The sequence below is a fragment of the Physeter macrocephalus genome, chromosome 9 (assembly GCF_002837175.3).
Source record: "Physeter macrocephalus isolate SW-GA chromosome 9, ASM283717v5, whole genome shotgun sequence".
NCBI classification, from domain to species: domain Eukaryota; kingdom Metazoa; phylum Chordata; class Mammalia; order Artiodactyla; family Physeteridae; genus Physeter; species Physeter macrocephalus.
Window position 1 is genome coordinate 80,903,979 of NC_041222.1, and position 22,817 is coordinate 80,926,795.

The following is a 22,817-nucleotide window of genomic DNA, read 5'->3' on the forward strand; positions in this document are numbered from 1 at the left end:
TTTTTTATTAAGAACTTATATGTTCCTTTAATATTTCATTACATATACCCTGACATTTAATGTGAATATTTCACTTAGTAAAAATCATCAGTATCTCTACTCTCCTCTTTTCCAACAGAAACATCTTAAACACCTTAGATTCTTTCACTGTTATCACATTTTCAAGTTTTTGTCCAGCATTTTAATTTTCCTTTATTTTTATATATTTAAATTACATCATTACTATAGTTTTACACAGTTAATGGTTGTTTGCTAACTTTTTTAGGCTAATCATTCTTCTTACATTTCAGATCTGTTTTCTGAGTTCAAAATCCTTAAAAAGATGTTGTAGTGAGAGTCTACTGGTTTTATGCTTTTGATTTTGTCTGAAAGTATTCTTATTTTGCACTCACTATAGTGTAGCAGACTATGAAGTTCTCGGTTGACAGTTATTTTCTTTTTGCACTTTGAAGTTACGATCCCATTGTCTCCTGGCTTCCTTTCTAATATTGAGAAGTCTAGTGTTATCAGTTAAATTGTCATTCTATTCTATAGGTAATCTGTCTTTTCTTATGGTGTTTAATCTGCCATTTAACTTACTATAGAGTTTTTAATTTCAATAATTAAAATTGTCATTTCCAAAAGATCTAGTCTTTTAAAAAAAATCTATTTGCTGTTTTTTGACTGTGTCTTTTCTCTTTCTCATGTTCTCAGTTTCATTTTTTAAAATATCAGTACGTATTTTATCTATACACACACACACACAAACTTTTATCTAATACTTCTAATAACTGAAACTACTAAGGGTCTATCTTTGTTGCATGTTTTTCCTACTGGCTTTTGTTCACGGTGGCTCATTTTTGTGTTTTGCAGTTTGGGGACTGTGAACTGTTTTATAGGGCTTTATCTCTGAGAATTTTGAGGAGTCTTTGTTTTAACATGTTTTCTTTTAGAGAGAATATGCTATTTTCTTTCTCCCAACCTGGATGTAATTAAACTGGCACTACATTATGCTATTATCGTGGCTTGGGGTTTCCTAGATCATGCAGATTATGTGAATTCAAATTGTAATCCATTTGGGGGCATGGCTGTGGTTTCAAAATGTCAGACGAAATACACACACGCACGCACACACACACACACCCTGTCCAAAGAGCTCATGCCAAGAAAAACAAGTCTCTCTTCTTCATCCTCCCTGTTTTCTGCTCTCCAGAGTTTTCTTCTAGCCCACTGTTTCACTGAGGATGTTACCTTTCAAGGTTTCTGATTTCAAATGAGAGCCTCAGTTCCAATTTGGGACCTTATGAGAGCTTAAGACCATGTCTTCTGTCCCCACAAAACTGTTAAAACTCAGACCTTTTGGTAACTGAGATGGGCAAATGCTTCCAGGACAGCAGTGGCATAAGCGCCAGCTAAATAAGCTAGTTTTCACCTCCCTCCTTATTTTTGGCCTATGAGTATTTTACATACTTTTTTTTTGCAAGGTCTGCTATGCATTTTGAGTATTTTTATAAAATTATTTCAACCTGCAGTTCCTCGTGTTTTGTTGCACATTTGTTAGGCTTACTATGTGACATGTGATATGAAATATTACATGAAATTGAATCACAGGATTTAATTTTTCAAATCTAAAAGTATATTCTGTGAAATATTTTTGTATACCTATCATATTGCAATGAGTATCAGGAATCACGTTCTAGTCCTGATTTTATTTGCTATTTGTGACCGGGGCAAATAACCTAACATTTCTCAAAACTATTTTCTTGTCTTTAAATTAGAGCACAGGATCAAGGAATCCCTTAGATTTCTTCAAGTTCTAATATATAATGAGTCTATGAAGTAAAAACAGCATTGGTGAAGGTTCAAGAGGTACTAATGCTCATCACATTCCTAACACTAACCTGCCATTCACTATAAATCTTTCACTACACCTGACTCAAGAATCAAATTCTCCTTTTGTTGACCCAAGTTTTTTGTTTTGTTTTTTAATGAGAGTAAAAGAATATATATTACATGAAATTTACCTTCTTCCCCATTTTAAAGTCTACAGTTCAGTAGTATTAAGTACATTCACACTATTGCATAACATTGACTTTTAAACTTTAAGGTTTAGGTTACTTATTGGCAAACAAGGACACATCTATTTCTATCATCTCTACCCTGCCCTCATCTGTTCTTCCTTTCTTCCCCTTGATACAATGGCTGAAAAACTGTATCAGGGGAGAAATGCTACAACCTGAAATCAGCTAACTAAAACTCTGAGACTCAATTTCTTATGTTGTCTTATTGTCATACTTCTATGGTCTGAATGTTTGTGTCCCCTCAAAACTCATATGTTGAAATTCTAATGCCCATTGTGATGGTTTTAGAAGGTGAGGTCTTTGGGAGGTGATTAGTTCATGAGATGGAGCCCTCATTAACAAGATTAATGCTCTTAAAAAAGAGATACCACAGAGCTCTCTAGCCCATTCCACCATGTGAGGACACAGCAAGAAAGGGCCAGCTATGAACTGGACGAGGGCCTTCAACAGAATGCTACCATGCTGACACATTGATCTTGGACTTTCCAGCCTCCAGAACTGTGAGAAATAAATTTCTGCTGTTTATCCACAGCTACCCAGTCTGAGGAATTTTGTCATAGCGACCAAAATGGACTAAGACACATACCTATTTTTTTCTTGAGCATTTTTGATGGAATAACTCACAATTTTGGAGGTCTATGAACCACAGATAGATTCATATTTGACTTCTGCAGTGTGAATATAAAGACTACTTTTTAATAAAATATTAAAAGGTTTAATCCTCTTTCTCAAGGGCCTCTTTGATATTCAAGTAATACTCTTTTGAAATGCCCATGCTATCATCATCTGGGTATTTTCTCTTTTTGTAGATTTTACAGGCTTAATTTTGCTAGATCATACTTTGCCAACGGTTTTGCATCAGACTTAGTTATCCAATATAATTTTTATTGACTTTTGGTAATTCCTGAATATTTTGCAAGGCTTTCAATTTCACTTTGCAGTGCAGTTTTACAGTGTTGGATGCTTAAAATATCAGCACCTAGACAAGGATGTCACTCTAATGGGCTCAGATAAAAGCTACTGTTAAATGGGGGAAGGAATGTTTCAGGATGTCTAATTTTGTGAGGCATGTAATTCACTAAAACATATTTCATGTCATGATTATTTCGCTTCACCATGTATCATAACCATGGTGGTGAGGTTAAATAAGAAACACTCAGAAATTGAGGCCCCCTTCACTTCTGTTAGTCACAAGAGTATTCCATCACCCAGATGATCTCTTTCATTTAAATCAATATTTACTTCTACATGATTTGTCTAATCACTCCTATTTAGAGGTCAGCTCTTTAGAAATGAACATCTTAAATCAGTGGACCTCTGGAAAAATAAGACAACATTAAAAAATAAGACAATAACTAGTCATTTCAGTAGGGGAAAAAAATCAAATTTCTTCTCTCATAGTTGCAGAAAAAAAAAGTAAGCTTGATAGAAATTTCAAATTGCTATTGATTTTAGGGACAATGTGAACAGAATTTAAGTAAAACAGATATATTTCATCAATTCCAATTCCAAGAAGGTTTTTCCCTACATTTTAGAATTTCCAATATCAAAATGAATGTTAAAATCAAGAGTAACAATTATAATGAGTTTTTTTCAGCTGCACCTAGAAAATATGCCTTATAATCCATGTTTAAGTTAGAATCTAGTCTAAAATTCTAATCTAATTAATAATGTACTATCAAGTATTAGCCAAAATATTAAATTGAAGAAATGGCTATGCAGAATTCAACTTTCAAGTGGATGCATTCTATTGATAACAATAGTACATTGCAATACTAAATCCTTACTGTGACTATGTATTGTTTTAGGTGTTTTATTTAATTTTTACAATAACCCTGTTATTAATCTGTCATGGGTGAGGACACTGAAGCAGTGGGGTTAAATGACTTAACCTCTTAACCATGTGTGAGGACCAACATAATGGATGAATTAGATGTTTCTCTTCCATACAAAATTTTTACCTGCTGGTAAACAAAAACAAGTGCTATTCTAGATGAAGCATTTTATGAAAACACGCTAATTTTTAGTATCTGTCAAAGAATGGATACCTATTTACAGAGCAAATAACCATATGGTTTTTCTCATTAAGACCCTGTGGTAGGCAGAATAATGATCCACCAAAGATATTCACATCCTAATCCTTGGAACCCATGAATATGTTACCGTATATGGCAAAGGGACTTTGTTGATGTGAAAAAGGGTATAGACCTTGATATGGCAGGATTATCCTGGATTATTGGTGGACCCAATCTTATCATGTGAGCCCTTAAAATCAAATAGTCTTTCCCTGCTGCAATTAAAGGGAGATGTGACTATGGAAAGGTCAGAGGGATGCAACATTGCTGGCTTTGAAGACAGAAGGGTGTCCATGAGCCAAGGAATGTGTGTAGCCTCTAGAAGCTGGAAAAGGCGAGGAAACATACTCTGCAGAGCCTCCAGAAAAGAAGGCAACCCAGCTGACACTTTGATTTTAGCCTAATGAGACCAATGTAGGGCTTTTGACTTACAGAACTATAAGATAACACTTTTATGCTGTTTTAAGCCATTAAGTTTTTGGTAATTTGTTATAGCAGCCATAGGAAACTAATACAGGCCCATGCAGGCTAATCTACTTCCATGATATATCCTACAGCACACAAAAACATTTTAACATGTGAGGAAGCATTTTTGGATTAATCTACATACAACGTCTGGAAAAGTATTAGATGAGCAGTATTCATTAATTCCTGAGTGGTATGCTGCCCTGAAGATGCTTACCAAAACAGCCTGATGGTTTGCTTAGTGTTTACCCATAACGTGTTATACAAACCACTGGTAACTTGGGATGGTACACGGAAAAACACTTTCAAGTTTTCATAGTATCTTTACCTTTGCCTTCTACTGAGGGCATGTGTTGCAGGTTTTGTACTCAGAGAAGTTATTTATAACTTACTACATTTTAGTATATGACCTAAGAAAATATGCCTCCTCTGGGTGTCCTGAGCCGTCGGTGTCCGCACGGCTGAGGCAGCACTCCAAGAGGGAACCGCTCGCCTCCTAAAGTCCCTGGGAGTCCGGCAACAGAACGAAGGAACCAAGCGCCTAATATAAGCCACAAGATACGATCGCGGGGACGACGGTCTCCTGCCAGGCCGTCACCCTCCTTACCAGTCCTTAAAAGACCCACTGCAGGTCCACACCCACGAGGATCTTCCTGCCTCTCTGGACAGCCACAAGAGCTGCAGCAGGGTAGCAAGCGATATCAAACTTCGCGATACTTGCAACTATCGCGGATCTTTGTGTTACTGGTTTCCTAGAGGAAAGACGGGCGGAAGATCGCTCCGCCCAGGTCAACCAACATTTTGTTCTCGTGAGATCCCGAAAACAGTTCGGGAGCCAGTTCTCGCGGGATTTTCCGAGTCAGGGCTGGAAGTTGTGGTGGGTCCCGGAGGGAGGCCTATTACTGAGAGGGAGATTAGGGGGTCGACCTGCCTGCGTGTTGTCCTCCCCAGGCGGCGGAGCCCCAGACGATTAGGTGAGCGCCGCCGTGCCAGCTCCCACAGCGCCCTCCGGCTCTGCCGCTGTCTCGAACGCCACCGGCCCTTCTCCCTGGACTCCGTCAGGCTCCACCTTTGCTCCCCCGTGACGTCGGGCTTCGGTGGGGGGGGGCGATGTACAGAGGGCGGCGGCAGGTGGAGTTGGCCGCCGTCCGCCCGCCAGCCTCCTCCTGGCGGTTCTCCGCCGCCTGTCAGGTGTTAAATGCAAGGCCCTTCCCCCTGGCCAGATGGATCTCTCTGTCCCGAAGCCCCGCGTGGAAACCAACAGCAAAGGTATAAGCTCCGAGCTCCCCTCTCTCCCCAGACAACTGTCTTTACTGCGTAGGGTTGGACCTGTCCCTGCCAGTTCCCTTGGGGTTGGGGTTTTACCCTGTGGCTCCTGTGAGTGACAGCTGGAGATTGTGAACCACCTCTAGGGCTGGGACAGTTCTTTGTGATTCAGAGTTGAGAACCTGCACTGTGAAGTCAGACTGCCCTGGGATCTAGTGCTGGCTCTGACAGTCATTTGCTGAGCAACTTTGGGGTGGTTTCCTCGTCTGTGAAACAGATCTTTGCTGAGTCAGTTCTTGTGATTATTAAATGAGATGGTGTTAAGCAAAGCATTTATGTGACCCCGTGTCTGGCTCATAGTAAACCCTAAGTAAATGTTTGGTATTTTTATTCTCTGTTCTTGTATGCCTCAGTTCTTAGTGAATGGTAGATTTGTTATTAAGTAGGTGAATAAAGGTTGAGGTATTTAGTTCAGTTTATTACACAAAGAGCTTAATATATGATGTACTGAGTCAGGATCACCTTTAATGGGTCACCAAGAGAGGGTTTAAGGAGGGTATGGTTATCTGCCACAAGTCATCTGGTATGGCTTCTTGCCCCTAAATTAATAGCTTTCATTATTAATAGTGACATAACGAAAGCTACCAGATATTGAGTGCTTGTTCTGTGCCCAGAAATATGCTAATTGTTTATGTACATGTTTTCCTTTGAGGAAGATATTGATCTCATTAAATACATGAGGGATTCAGAACTAAAGTTCAGAGACGTTTAAGTAACAAGCCTCAGCTCTGACGGCTAGGAATTGATGACACTCTAACTCAGGGACCACAAATATAAATATCTATAGAAACCTGGCAGGTGAAATAAATGGATGAAGCTGCTGAGTGGAGATTATAGTAACTGGGATGCTCATACCTCATTTAAAAGGGGCAGGGCTACTCAGTTCCAAGGAATTGTTCATTCATGTGTGAACTGGTACAGCATTGTAGTTACAAGTTCAGATAGCTTGGTTCAAATCCAGGCTCTGCCACTTTCTAGTTGTGTGACCATGGTTAACCTTTATCTGTTTCACCATTTGTAAAATGGAACTAATAATATTACTTACATGAAGGGTTGCTGTGAGGCTTAAATGAACTACTACATCTAAATTGCATGCCTGGCACACATAAGCCCTCAAAATGTTAGCTATATATAAATATATTTGTTAATTTGACAAGTATTTGAGTTTCAAACATTGTCCTAGGTGCCCAGAATATGGCAGTGAACACAAGTCCCTGCTCTGGGGAATTTATATTTAAGTTGAGATAAACAATAACAGACAGTTCATATTTTTCTCTGAAAATGGAATCAAGCAGGGTGAAGGAAGAGTGAGTGGCGGGGAGTGCCATGTTAGATTGGGTGGTCAGAGAAGATACCTCTGAGGAGATGCCATTTGAACAGAACCCTGAATGAAGTGAAAGAATCAGTCACTTTGGTATTTCGGAGGAGTGTTGGTGGAAAGAACAGAAATCTCAGGGGACTAAGGTGGGAGTATGCGTACCATGATTGAGGAATAGCAAGGAGGCCAGTTTGGAATGAAATCAGGAGAGAGGGAGGAAATGAAGTTAAAGAGGAACACAGGGACAGATCAAAAGGAGCCTTACCCCTATTCAGTCCAAAAGAAAATCATCCTAATTAAAGCTATTTGTTTTGGAGTTTGAATACTGAGAGATAACCGCCCTGCTCAAACTTAATTGAATCTATTAATATTTAGTTCTAGAAATTACCCAAACTCAGGAACCAAATAGACTTCTGTAAGTTGTTGTGTGAAGCCCATGAGGATTTTGCACATGCTGTATGTGCCCTCTGACTGACATTCTCTTCTTAGATCTCCTTACTTGTTAAACTGTTTCCTCAGTACCTCTTTCTTACAGCACTCTGTTCAGCCAAAGCACTTATAGCAATTTCATGTGTGTGAACTTTTGAGTATTTGTCTCTCTCATTAGATGTCAAGGTTCTATGAGATCGAGGATGTGTTTTTGTTAATAAATTCAGCTCATTTATTGAGTGCCTACTGTGTGCTGGTCCTGGGGATAAAATTTTGAAGAATACAGATATTTTCTTGGAAAAGATATTATTCTCTAGTGAGAGAGGCAGATAAAAAAAGGAAACGTGATAATTAAACATTGTGATATGTGCTATAGAGGCAATAAAATAGTACAGAATAGTGGGGTTCCCTACTTTAAATAAGGTGGTCTGAGATAAAATCTCTGAGGCCATGACATAAAAACACCTGAGAAAAGACCTGCTTAATATGCTTGAGTCAAGGGAAAAATTGATTAAGTTGGAGAGGTAAGTAGGGGAAGATCATACAGGGTCTTATAGGCCATAGTAAGGAGCTTGGACTTTATTCTTTGTGCAGTGGGTCATTATTAAAAGATTTTAAATTAAAGATTTACTGATAATTTATATTCTTAAATAGTCACTATTGCTGCTATGTGGAAAATGGATTGTAGAGGGAAATAGTGTCAGCAGAGAGAATGGTTAGAGAATGGAGAATAGAGAGTGGAGTCTGTAGCAGTAATTTAGGAGAAAGCCAAAGTTTGGCAAATTACAGTCAAGGCCGAATTCAGCCTGACACTTGTTTTTTGTAGATAAAGTTTTACAGGAGCACAGCCATACCCATTTGTTATGTGTCTGTGGCTACTTTTGTGTTACAAGGGCAAGAGAGAGTATAGCCTGCAAGATGTAAAATAACAAGTAGCTAAAATCTGACTCTACAGAAAAAGTTTACCAACAGTTGTTTTAAAGTGATGGTCGCATGGAGGAAAGTGATGCTTTTTTTTTTTTCTTTTTTAGGTAGAGCCAGCAGGACATTCTGATGGAGAGGATGTAGGGACTAATATAAAAAGAGGAATAAGGGCTGACTAAAGGTTTTCTACCTTGAAAAGTTGGTTAGACAATGATGCCTTTTAATGAGATTTGGAAAGACTAGTTCTAAGCAAGGTTTAATCACTATCATTTTTGACATTGGTTTTCTTCATTTTAACTGTGTGGTACAGTTCTAGCAAATAATTGGTGTTAAATCATATATGTTGAATAATAAATAGATTAATGAATTAAGTCTTTAAAAATTAGACGGCGTTTGCTGGATAGGTAGACAAAGCATGTGAAACAAATAATGTATTAAGAATTGTTGCGGGCTTCCCTGGTGGCGCAGTGGTTGAGAGCCCGCCTGCCGATGCAGGGGACGTGGGTTCGTGCCCCGGTCCAGGAAGATCCCACATGCTGCGGAGCGGCTGGGCCCGTGAGCCATGGCCGCTGAGCCTGCGCGTCCGGAGCCAGTGCTCCGCAACGGGAGAGACCACAATAGTGAGAGGCCCGCGTACCGCGAAAAAAAAAAAAAAAAAGAATTGTTGCAAGGCTTAACGTAGGTTTTAAGGCTCAAACAGTACTGTTATGAAAATAGGGCCCATCAACCTATTTTTTATCCCTGTATAGTGAATAAAGGTTTTATTTTCACATTAAAACTCTTGTCTTTTAGAATAATGTAACAGTTCGCAAACAGTTTGGATGCAAAGATTAGAGTGGGAGAACAGACTTTTTTGCTGATTGTTATATAAAAACAACCTTATCAAAATTAGAATAATGGTTTTACTTTTGAGGAACAACTGATGAGGACTAGTATAATGAGCTTTTCTTGCTAAAGAGAATATAGATGTACTAGTTATAATCATGAATGTTATAAAAGCCTAATTCAGCATCATTAGGAAGTCCCTGGGAAACTACCAATGATCATATGATCTCAATGAGAAATATGTGAGAAAAATAATTCCTAGTATCCTTACGATTGTAGCCATACAATTCCTCTGGGATTCTTGCTATAAGAAATTCCATTTGGGAAATTATTTTTACTTTCTATTTGGTACCTTTTAATTGTACCAACAGTATACTCTGTAGAGGCCCTCTTCCTCATTCACAGTGCTATATTTTCTGAATAGAAAATAAAATAGCTCTACAGTTAAGCACAGAATAAATTTGTACATAGAGACAAGTCAGACTCTTCAAAGAATAATAGAATCTTAGCAGAAAGAGATCTTAGAATTCATCTCTTTTTTAAGAACCTTGGCTTTTCAAAACCTAGACGGGAAAAAGCTGTGACAAAGCTGGTACATATCACTCTGTAGTTGAGTTGGAGATTCCCTTGATTAGTTGTATACAGATTCAAGCAACATTTTAGAAGCAGCAATATTGACAGTGAGAAGAAACAGCTGTCTTCAGAGAAAGGAGATGGAGTAACTAAAAAAGCAGACAGAAGAATCACAAAAATATTGCTGTTCAGTGGATTTTAGCTTACCTGTTACCAAGTCCTATTCAGTGTTACTCTACCATATCATGAACATTATACCTAATGTTCATGAGTCATCATGAATATTTAAATAAGTGTTTCTCAATCCTGGCTGTGCATCAGAGTCACCTTTTGAATTCAGCAGTAACAACCAAACACAATAATAAAACCAAATGCCCATGGCCCATATCCACTGAATCAGAATCAATAGACAAAGCATATATGGGGAGATTATGACACACAGCAAGGGTGAGAAGAACTGGAAATAAATTATGTATGCTTTATTATGATATTATACTTGAGGAAAATATACTTTAGGAAAATATTTATACATGTTATAAGTATAATTTACCTTGTTTCAGATTTTGGAAAGGGTATTTATGTGAGGAACACTTTTTTCGCATAGCAGTGGATAAATGAGGTACTTTATAAGTTAGATTTGGCAAGTTTATTTTCTCTTTTATTATTATAGATGTATGGCATCCAGGAGAAAGATGTCTCGCCCCTTCTCCAGATAATGAAAAACTTTGTGAAGCAAGCATAAAATCTATCACAGTGGATGAAAATGGGAAGTCATTTGCAGTCATCTTATATTCAGATTTTCAAGAAAGGAAAGTACCTCTTAAAAGACTTCAAGAAGTGAAATCTGTTAAAGATTGCTCCAGGAATTTTATTTTTGATGATGAAGATTTGGAAAAACCTTATTTCCCAGACAGAAAATTTCCATCATCTGCTGTTGCTTTTCAATTATCTGAAAATGGAGACTCTATTCCTTATACTATTAATAGGTATTTGAGAGACTACCAAAGGGAAGGAGCCCTGTTTCTCTATGAACACTTCATCCAAGGAAGAGGGTGTATTCTTGGTGATGACATGGGACTTGGAAAAACAGTACAGGTATTTATTTTAATTGCTTTATAATTAAAATTCAATTAAGTCATTAATATTATATCATATATATTACATACATGAATATATACCATATGCAAATTTCTGTTTGGATCCCAGATCTTATAATTGTTTTGTGTGTGTGTGTGTGTGTGTGTGTGTGTGTGTGTGTGTGTGTGTTTGTCTCACACAGTACTTAAGGATGGTGTTTAGTCATTATTTTATCCTCAATATTTATTTAGTACCTATGAAATACATTATTTAAAACGATGTTATAGTATAATTTGTTTTTACCTTTGGTAATACTAGTACTAAGATATAAATTATATTTAGAGTAATTTAACTTTCTTAGTAATACCTTATGGAAGGAAAGCATTCTGACATTTGTTAAGCTACATAGCATGGTTAAATTGACTTCTGCAGGCCTTTTGTGCATATTGTTTGGAGTTTATCATAGCATACATTTCTTAGTCTGGGATCTCTGGGCCACTAGGAGTTCTATTGGTAGACTTCAGAGAGGCCTCCTATTTCTCTAAAATGTGTGCCAGAATTTGTATATGTATATGCTTTTCTGCAGATAGGCTCTATGTTAGTTACTATTGCTGTATAACAGATTATTCCAAAATGTAGCAGCTTAAAACTACACATTTATCATATTAAAGTTTCTGTGAGTCAGGAATCTGGGTACCATTTAGCTGGGTCTTCTGGCTCTGCCTCTCATAAGGTTGCAGTTATTTCAAGGTTGGACTAGGGAAGATTCACTTCCTAGCTTGTGTGGTTGTTGCAGGATTCAGTTCCTTGTGGGTTCTTAGACTGAGGCCGCTGTTTCTCGTGAGCTATTGGCAAAGCCCTTCCTTGGTTCCTTACCACATGGGCCTCTTCATGGTGCTTCTCACAGTGTGGAAGCATGCTTCAACAGGGAGAACAAGTGATTGGGCAAGAGAGAGCACTAGTGAGACAGAAGTCATGGTCTTTTGTAACCTAATCACAGAAGAGACAGCCTTCATTTTTGCCATATTCACATCATTAGAAGCAGGTTGTGAGGTTCAGCTCATACTGGGCTGAAGGGGGGACATTAGATAAAGTCATGGATACCAAGAGGTGGGGATTATTGGGAGCCTTGTCAGAAGCTGTGTACCACGAAGGTTTATAATCCAAAAAGATTAGAGTTCTGAACCTAGACTTTATACTAAGCATTCACTCTGGATTTTCAGGAGTGTTTGTCTAGTGTGATTAAGTCCTTGTGTGTTTCCGTCTTTACAACTGAATTTAAGCTACTTTATTCTTCATGACACCTCCATTGTTAATGGAGTTCAAAGGTAAGTGAAAAATTAAGTTTAACATTTGAAAATAGCCAAATAATAGCTGTGTATAAAGCTCTGGTGTAAAAAGCTAGTGTAAAATTAAGTCCCTCAGTAATCATAGTGTGTTTCTATTAGCCATAATCTATTTTCCTTTAATCTCAGGCAATGCACATAGTTCTAGGTTTGCACATTGAAGGTGTTAAATAATTGCTTGTGGAATAAACGAATTTACTTTCTCAGGAGAACAGGTTCCAAGAATAAAGATAGGAGCCTTTTGGAAACTACCATCTGTGACCAAGATATGCAGATGAATATTAAAGGAAAATAAATACAAAAGCCCTTCTGTGACTGTCTTTACATATACTTTTACTGTTTTTGCCCATGCTAGAATGTTCTTTCCCACATGTCTTTGACTAGTCAATGCCTGTTCATCTTCAAAATCAGAAACATGAGGGTGCTACAAAAAGTGACCTGCAGTTTGGGAAACCCCACCCTAAACCTACTAAATAAAATTCAAATTCTTCTGCACATTTTAGGTTCATATTAAGCTTTCATCTCGGAAGCTCATGTCACAAAGAAATTCCCTTTATTTTACATTTTATAAGATTATTTTAAAAGTGATTTTACTGCACAATTTTATATTATCTGACACACTGAAATCATTGGAAGGCTTTGAGTTGTATTATATGCTATTCATAGTGCTGCTATGAATATCTTTGAGGGCTCACCTTCTGAAGATTAGGAAATAGTTTTTGTACTAATTTTGATACATAGCTGGATTTATCTGATCCTTGGGGACCTAGTTCTCTGGTTATTATTCTTGTAACTCAGAAAATAATTTCTACATAAATAGGCAGTTTGGGGAGATCCATTTAAGATAGAGCTTCTGTAGATAGGATGACTAAACCAGTTGAAGAAATGTGAACAATGGTTAATGAGTTCACTAGAATTTCAAAATGTAGTAGAATTAGGTGAAAATGGTCTATGAAAATAGACCATTGGCAATTACTCTTTAAACTATAGTAGTAACTTCTTCATTTCTTTTTCCTTTTTTCTGATCTCATCCCTTAAGTTTTCCCCTTCTTACATTCTAACTTGGCCGTAGTATGAAATTGAGCTCTTCTTTTTAAAAATGCTTGTTTTACATACCAAAAAAGTTTGCTTCCCTCATTTCAAATTGAAAAGTGGGTAAATTTAATATTTTACATTCTTTAAGGGATGAGGATTTAAAAATATCCGTTTGATCTACTGACTTGGAAATCATTGAAATCTTTGAGTAAGAGCCATTTTGCTGGAGTATTGGGGGCACAAGCCAGAATGGAGTAGGTGAAGACATGGACACCAGAAGTATGCTCATCTCTTTATATGACCTAGTAGTAGCTGAAGGAGGATGGGATTTTGAGGGAATTTCTTTTTTGTTTGTTTTGTACCATTTGGGGGTAGGGGGAACTTGAGTATATTTAAAGTGAATTAGAAGGATCTGATTGAGAGGGAATAGTTGCATATACAACATACATAAATGTATACATGCATATGCTTCATATGTGCGTGTCGATGAACACACAGACATACATAAATATGCAAAAAATGGAATCCCTACTATCTTACAAACTGATTTTTCCTGAACATCTTGTTATGAAGCTTTTCAAACACGTAGTAGAAGAGCTGGAACAATTGTACAATGAATACCCACATACCTACCACCTAGATTCTGTTAACATTTCATTATATATGGCTTATTCACATATCCATCCATCCCACCATCTTTTGTTGAGTTTTAAAGTGGCATACATTAGTATGTTTTATCCCCAAACACTTGAGCATGCATATCATTGCCAAGGTTCAATATTTAATTATTCTTTTTTTCATTTTGAAGTAAGATTTACAATGAAATGCAGAAATCTTAAATGTACCCACAATTCCATGAGTTTTGACAAATGCATGTCTCTGTGTAATCCGGCTAAACGGTGTAAGCTCTTTCAGGATATAGAGCATTATCACTCCAGAAGATGTCTTCACATTCCTTCCTGCCACCCCCAAGAGCCATCATTGTTTTGCTTTTTTATATCATAGATTAGTTTTGCCTTTTCATATAAATGGTATCATACAGATGTATTCTTATATAAGTCTTCTTTTACTTAGCATAATATTTTGTGATTCATCTTGTTATTGAGTGCATGGGTAGTTTGTTTCTTGTTACTGCTAAGTAGTATTGCTGAGTTGTATGGATGCTGTGTTCTGTTTATTCGTTCTGCTGATGGACACCTGAGCTATTTCCATTTTTTAGCTGTTAGAAATAAAACTGCTAAGAACTTTCTTGAACAATCTCTTGTGTATCCCTTTCTCTTGGGTAAATAATTAGGAATGGAATTACTTGGTCATAAGCTGATGTGTGTTTAGTTTTGTATGAAACTGACACTTTGGAAACAGTTCTTTCATTCCTATCAACAATGTATCAGAGTTATGGTTACTCCATAACCTCACAAAATTTGGTTTTGTCAGTCTTATTAAATTTTTGTTGGGTGTGTGTATGTGTGTAAGTTTGTGTGTTTACATATTTTGTTAAGGTATAATTGACATACAATAACTGTGTAAATTTATAGTGTACAATTTGATAAGTTTTACATATATCTGCACCCAAGAAATGATCACTGCAGTACCACAATCAAAGTAATATATCACTCCAAAAGTTTCCTCATGTCTGTTTGTGCCCATGATTTTTTTCAACACCAATAATTCTATCACCACTATTTTCACTTTTAAGTTTTAATTGGACTAAGAAGTTAAATTGGGAAAGAATGCAAAATCCTAGATTTTTATGAAAATTTCTTAGTGTTTTACAGAAATCTCACACCTAATTCAAAGGTAATTTGAAAATGACTCTATTTACATGATATTTAAACAGCTAATGTAACTATAATAAACAATTTCAACTGGAATATACAGGTTTGGGAAACTGACCTTTGATAATCAAACAGCTCCAATGATAGGAATGGAGTTGAATGGGCATTTACTATAAGGCTGTGTTTCTCAAAAGTGTGATTTCTGGACCAACAGCATCAGCATTACCTGGAATTTGTTAGAATTATAAATTCTTGGGTCTTATCCCAGACATACTGAATCAGAAACTCAGGGGGTGGGGCCCAGCAATCTGTGTTTTAACAAACCCTCTAGGCAATTTGAGGTCCACTAAAGTTTAAAAACCTTTGCTCAGACTATACATTTTTCAGAGGTGATGGAAAACTTGTTAATCTGGTGAGTTGGTTCAGTGAAGGTTGATTAAGAGAGTGTTTAGTCTTTGTGAATATTTATACATAAGATGACCATTTCATTTTTAAAATAAAATTTTAGTAACAAATGATGTTAGAGATAATCTTGTTCAGCTTCTTTAGATGAAGAAACTGAGGCACAGGAGTACTAAATGGCTTCCCTCTAAGGACATATACAGGAAGTAACCATTTTAATTTCCATTCTAGTACTTTTTTCCCCCTTCATTCTCTTCCCTTTGCTGCCTCCATCTTGCAACCTTTTGTTCAGCTTTTAATTAACTGTATTCATTCATTCAATTAGTTGACATTTATTAAGCACTTAGCATGGTCCAGGCCCTGTGATAGGCACTGAAGAGCCTAATATAAATGTGCATGATCACTACCCTTACAGAGTTCACAAATGATGATGAAAAGAAATGTAGTTAAGGGGCCATCACCCAGTCTGATATTCCAGTGGAATTAAGTGGAGAAGCAAGCCTGCTTGGGAGTGTCAAGGAAGGCTTCCCAGGCAGTTGGTATTTTCATCCTTTGCTTTTTGTTGGGTTTGCTTTTGAAAGTTCACCAAAATTTAAAACTAATTTGAGTGATATCAGTTAGGACGTTGAGGTTTTTTTTGTTTCTTTTTTTCACTGATGGCATAGTTCTAGTACAGTGTTCGAAAGGTTTATCATAAAAGAACTCATTCATTGAATCAAAGTGATTTTGAAAATCTTAATTTGGTAATTAGCTTTCATAGGCACAAAGTCTTAAAACACTACTATTAAATAAGTACATACGTGTTTTACATGTTTGTTTCCCCATCTGCTATGTGAAGAAGATGGTATTAGTACTTTTTGAGCAGCAGAGGAGAGATAAAATTTTGCAAACTGTAAAGATTTTCTTTGAATCTTTGTTTTTATATTATTTGATATTATAAAAAAATGTCATTACTATACATTTTAAAAATACAGGTATAGTAAACCTCAATCCTGAGAGAAATGGTGGGATTGCTGATAATTATAGCTTTCTTAGGTTATTGTCAATACTATTTTTTGGATAATATGATATTTAGTTGATTCAAAAGCTATACTAAAATTTAAAATTTCTTTAAATCACAAGTTATGTTCACTCAGGAATATAGTAATAAAGAAAATAATCATATTGTCTTTATTTTCATTCATGGAGAAAATGCCATGACATCCAATGTGAAAGGTGAATTAACCTCCAGAAGCACAAAGCCTTTAACAGAAACAAAAATGTCTTAGCATTTTGAAGATAAATTGCTTTTCTTGTTTTGGCATGTACTTCAGGTTTTAGGAGAAGAACTTTGTAAAGATAAATGGGCTAGGTCCCCTTTTAAAATAGCACTTTGTTGTTTCTGTTGTTTAAAGCAAGCAAAAATCATCATAGTTTTTGAAGTATGATTACAAAGTACTCACTTACCTTTTTGTCTCCCAGGGAGATGAAAAATAAGGAAAGTAGGCTTTTTTTTTAATCCTATAAGAAACAAACAATTTTTGCTCTGCCTCTCTTGGTCTAAGAGGAGGTTTGTTGCGTTATTTGCCTGTCTCTGACTTATGCTATATATCATGAGCTGACTGTGTATGAGAAAAGATGGCCTATAAAAATGTTTGCCTGACAGTTTCAAAGGAACGCCGGTAAAAACAAAGCTTTCCCAGAGTGATATATCATTTCTGAAATGCAGTTTTTGGCCTTTTACTGTTCTGTAGGTGGCTGATTAAATAGTTTTTTGTTCTTTTTATCTTTAACCATAATTTTAGAACTACTGTATTCCACATTAAAGCATGTTGTGTTTTTTTTTTCAGATTAGTTTTGTAAACCTGCATTGTAAATATGTTGTTCTCCTTCTGTGAATTAAGATTTTGATAGACCTCTCCTATGCTAGCATGAGTGATAGAGATGGCTAGATCTACACCAAAATTATTCCCTTTGCCTTCTTGGAGTTGTGGCCAAATGACAAAGAATATGTTTCCCAGTTCCCCTTTCATGTCTTGGGCTTGTTAACAGAGATTAGAGTGGAAGTGATGAGTGCTATTTACAGTCTTGGTACATAAAATCCACCTGTGCTATTCTTTGCATTCTCTCTGTCTGCCTTCTGGATGTTGACACATTACTACTAGCATTACCTCAATATAATGAGCTAAAAAGTTTGTCAGTGGTTTTAAGTTAGCCTCTCTAGTTAGTGTGTATTCTCAAATAAATTCAAATTTATTTTCATTTCAACTTACATTTTAGGGGGTAGGTGAATAATCTGTTAGGAGGTAGTGTAGACTATTTTAAAGGGATGCAACATTTTTCTTTAAAATCATTAATGTATTTAGTGAGTTAAGTAAAGCTAATCCATAATTAGAGCTTACAAATTTAATCATCTTTTATGGAACTTCTTCTAAAGATGAGATTTTTCAGTAAAATAGACATTTTATATATCTTTGTTTCATGGAATTTGACAAGGTAGAGCTAAGATTGTGTATCAGATAGATGAACAGATTGAATTATGAATTATCATAATTAGGACTATATAAGTGTACCTCAGAGATATTGTGGGTTCAGTTCCAAATCATTGCAATAAATTGATATCATAATAAAGCAAGTCACGAATTTTTTGGTTTCCTAGTGCACATAAAAGTTATATTTACACTATGCTGTAGTCTATTAAGCATGCAATAGTGTTATGTCTAAAAAAACAATGTACATACCTTAATTAAAAAAATACTCTGCCACTGCTTTATCAACTAAATTTATGTAGTATTCTAAATCCTTTGTTGTCATTTCAACAGTCTTCATAGCACCTTCACCAGGAGTAGATTCCATCTCAAGAAACCACTTTCTTTGCTTATGAATAAGAAGCAACTCCTCATCCCTTTAGTTTTCTCATAATATTGCAGCAGTTCAGTCACATCTTCAACCTGTAATTCTAGTTCTCTTGCTATTTCCACCACATCTGTGGATACTTCCTCCCCTGAAGTCTTGAACCTTACAAAAGTCATTCCTGAGGGTTGGAATCAACTTCCGAATTCCTGTTAATGTTGATATTTTGACCTCTTTACATGAATCATGAATGTTCTTAATGACATCCAGAATGGTGAATCCTTTCCAGGTTTTCAATTTACTTTGCCCAGATCCATCAGAGGAATCACTATCTATGACAGCTATAGCCTTATGTAGTATATATTTTAAATAGTAAGACTTGAAAATTGAAATGACTTCTGATCTATGGGCTGCAGAATGGATGTTGTGATAGTAGACATGAAAACAACACTAATTTTATTTTACATCTCCATTAGAGCTCTTGGGTTAACAAGTACATTGTCAATGAGCAGTAATATTTTGAAAGGAATCTTTTTTTTCTGAGCGGTAGGTCTCAACAGTGGGCTTAAAATATTTAGTCAACTATGTTGTGAACAGATGTGCTGTCATCCAGGCTTTATTATTCTATTTATAGAGCATAGGTAGAGTAGATTTAGCATCATTTTAAAGGGCCCTAGGGTTTTCAGAATGGTAAATGAGCATTGGCTTCAACTTAAGTTACCAGCTGCATTAGCCCTTAAGAGAGTCAGCCTGTCCTTTGAAGTTTTGAAGCCAGGCATTAACTTCTCCTCTCTAGCTATGAAAGTCCTAGATGGCATCTTCTTACAATATAAAGCTGTTTTGTCTACATTAAAAATCTGTTCAGTGTAGCCACCATCATTAATTAGTTATCTAGATCTGGGTGACCTGCTGTATGTCAGCACTTGCTGCTTCACCTTGCACTTTTATGTTATGGAGATGGCTTCTTTCCTTAAACCTCATGAATCAACTCTGCTAGCTTCAAACTCTTATTCTGCAGCCTCCTCACTTCTCTCAGCCTTTGTAGAGTTGAAGAGAGTTAGGGGCTTGCTCTAGATTAGGCTTTGGCTTAAGGGAGTTGTTGTGGCTTGTTTGATCTTCTATCCAGATCACTAAAACTTTCTTCATATCAGCAATAAGGCTCTTTCACTTTCTTATCATTCATGTGTTCACTGGAGTAGCACTTTTCATTTCCTTCAAGAACTTTTCTTTTGCATTCATAATGTGGCTGTTTTGTGCAAGGTGCCTACTTTTTGGCCTGTCTTGGCTTTTCACATGCATTCCTCACTAAGCTTAATCATTTCTGGCTTTTGATTTAAAGTGAAAGACATGTGAGTCTCTCTGTCACTTGAACACTTAGAGGTCACTGTAGGGTATTAATTGGCCTAATTTCAATATTGTGTGTCAGGGAATATGGAGTCGCAAGGAGAAAGAAGGAGAGAGGGGAACTGCTGGTTGGTGGAGCAGTTAGAATACACACAACATTTATTGATTAAGTTTGCTGCTGTATGTGGGCGCAGTTCATGGCACCCCAAAACAATTAAAATAATATCAAAGATCACTGATCACAGATCACCATAACAAATATAATAACAGTGAAAACGTTTCAAATATTGTGAGAATTACCAAAATGTGACACAGAGACATGAAGTGAGCAAATGTTGTTGGGAAAATGGCACTGATAGACTTGCTTGACACAGAGTTGCCACAAACCTTCAATTTATAAAAAACACAATTATCTGTGAAGTGCAATAAAGTGAAGTACAATAAAATGAGGTATGCCTGTAGTTTTCCTATAATGAAACAATCTGAGATGAGTTAAGAGGAAAGCAATGGATTAGGTCTTATACTGCCTCATTTAAACTGTTATATGATATCTAATAGGTATCTTTTCCTTGCCTTTTCAGTAGACTTTGAAGACCAGTTGCCTATAATTTAAAAGAATATACGTATCAGTGTGTGTGATGGTATGATTACAAACAGTAAAATGTACACATCCTTAAGATGAATGCGTTTTGACAAATATACACATATGTGTGTATATATATATTTGTAATCAATACTGTAATCAAGGTATAGAACATTTCCCTCACCATAGAAAGTTTCCCCATGTTCTTTTACAGTTAATACCCCAGTTGCCTAAACTTTTTATTATACATTTTCTATGATTCTTTCTGTTTTAAGTTATATTCTAGGAAGCGTTGAGAACCCAAGGTGTTATGAATACTTACATCATCTGTGAATTCAGTAAATTCTAAACTTAAGTTACGTATCTTTGAATACAAAGTATAAATAACTTTAAACTGACTAAAAAAATTATAAAGTCGAAATAGTGGGCATACATCAAAGATCTTTTATCAGGTTATATTAAAAATATTCAGGAGGTGGGATCAAGATGGCAGAGTAGGAGGATGTGGAGCTTCCCTCCCCTCCATAGACACATAAAAAATACATCTACATGTGGAACAATTCTCACGGAAAACTAACTGGAAACTGGCAGAAAAACTCCTAACAAGCAAAGCTGCAAGAAAGATCACCACATAACCAGGTAGGATGGAAAAAAATGGCATTGGGTCAGGATCTGCACGCCTGGGAAGGATCTGAAAGAAAGAGAAGGTCCACATGGGCAGACCCTTTCCTCAGGAGCGAGCAGGTTGAAGCACAATCTGGGCATCCCAGTCCTGGCATCCTGTGTGGAGGAGACAGGCTCCCTTGCCTGTGGGAAAAAACCACTGGGACAGACAGAAGGGCTGGAGAAATCTAGACTCTATTCCAGGGAATGCATGCATGCTGGCTTGCCAGCAGTCATGGCGGAGAAAGCCTTGCACTTATAGCTGCCACTTTGATGCACCTCCCCATCTGAACTGGGAGAACACCCCAGCCTCGTTCACTCTGCACTGCAGCATGGCCAACCGAGCCCTGGGAAGAGACTCAATCTTGCTACACAGAGACAGACCAGGGGGACCTGGTGTGTGATCTAGGTGGGGTGGTGGCCATTGTCAGCACATGCATGAGGCAGCAGGCAAGACTGCTGCAGCCACTGTCAGGGCATGCACAGGTCAGTGCCACAAGAACATACCATGGCTAAGTGCTGAACCTCAAGCAGACAGGCGCTGGGAGAGGACTTGATCTAGCTATGCAGACAGCCTGGGAGGCCTGAGGTGTGATCTGGGAAGGACAGTGGTGGCTCTTGTCAGTATGTTCAGGAGTATGCAGTGGTTCATCTCCCAGTGAGAATGCCCTGCCTCTGCACACTCCACACCACAGCTTAGTGCTAGATGTGGGACAGACAGGTCATGGGAGAAGACTGCCTCAGAGGCAGCCCAGATCTGTTGCAGCTGTACAGCCACCTGAGTTCCTGCAGCCACAATGCCCTGACCCCCAGCCCACACCACACCCCAGCCTTGCACTAAATGTGGGATGAACACAACAGAGAAAGGGATGTGAATTTGGGCTGCTTCTGAGCAGAGCTGCAGCTGCCTACACAGGCTATGCGCAGGTAATCTGGAGTACATGAGCCTCACTTACTTCAGCAATCACAACCTTTTGGGCAGGTCATGCACTCTAGGACAATGGAGCTTGATTGAACCTGACCCTCAGGGCTTCTACTCCAACAACTGGGCAGCAAACCCCACCCCTGACAGAGTGGCAACAGCCACAGAGCAGAGAGGACATTACGCCTCACACCTTCCTAAGCTTTAGATACTCTGACGATACCAACCACACCCCCTTTCAAGAAGATAATGGCCAGCATACCTTGAGGAAAGATGTGGCCAGCATCCATACCAAAGCCAGCCCTTGCACTGAAAACATTGGATACACAGTCTGCAGAGGGACACTCCCACGTAAAAACATTCCTTCAAGACCACAGTAGATAACTGTTTCTCCTAACTTCATAGAGACAGAGAAAGTTAAGTAAAATGAAAAGGCAGAGGAACTACTCCCAATTAAAAAACAAGAGAAATCCCCTGAAAGAACAAATAATGAAACAGAGCTCATCAGTCTACTAGATCTTGAGTTCAAAAAGGTAATAAAAACGCTAACTGAATTAAGAAAGATTATCGATAGAAATGCAGCTCACTGTAACAAGGAACAAGAAACTATAAAGATGAACCAACTAAAAACAGACAATTCAGTTGCCGAGGTAAAAAACAATCTGGAAGCAATGAATAGCTGACTAAATGGCACAGAAGAATGAATAAGTGATCTGAAAGCTAGTTAATGGAAATCACCCAAACAGAACAGCAGACAGAAAGACAAATGAAAAGAAAAAAATAAAAGCAACATACGAGATCTATGGAATAATGTAAACATGCCAACCTGTGCAAAATAGGGGT

General features: G+C 37.3%; 2 protein-coding genes across 6 annotated transcripts in view; both read left to right on the plus strand.

The window, feature by feature from the left end:
- The first annotated feature begins 4,374 nt into the window (after positions 1-4,374).
- LOC129392383 (uncharacterized) lies at positions 4,375-5,798 on the plus strand. The gene is made up of 2 exons (XM_055086928.1): positions 4,375-4,382; positions 5,159-5,798. Exons 1-2 carry the CDS (start codon positions 4,375-4,377, stop codon positions 5,796-5,798), a joined length of 648 nt encoding a protein of 215 aa, XP_054942903.1.
- The window catches only part of ERCC6L2 (ERCC excision repair 6 like 2), a 149,618-nt gene continuing 132,259 nt past the window's right edge, over positions 5,459-22,817 (plus strand). Inside the window, exons 1-2 of one of the 5 annotated variants that reach the window (XM_028494122.2) lie at positions 5,459-5,869; positions 10,666-11,090. In XM_028494122.2, the coding sequence (XP_028349923.1) occupies positions 5,824-5,869; positions 10,666-11,090 (471 nt within the window). In that variant the 5' untranslated portion in view covers positions 5,459-5,823. Of the gene's footprint in view, positions 5,870-10,665; positions 11,091-22,817 lie in introns of those variants that run through there. The other 4 variants (XM_028494120.2, XM_024132883.3, XM_024132882.3 and 1 more) reach the window with 4 other exon arrangements.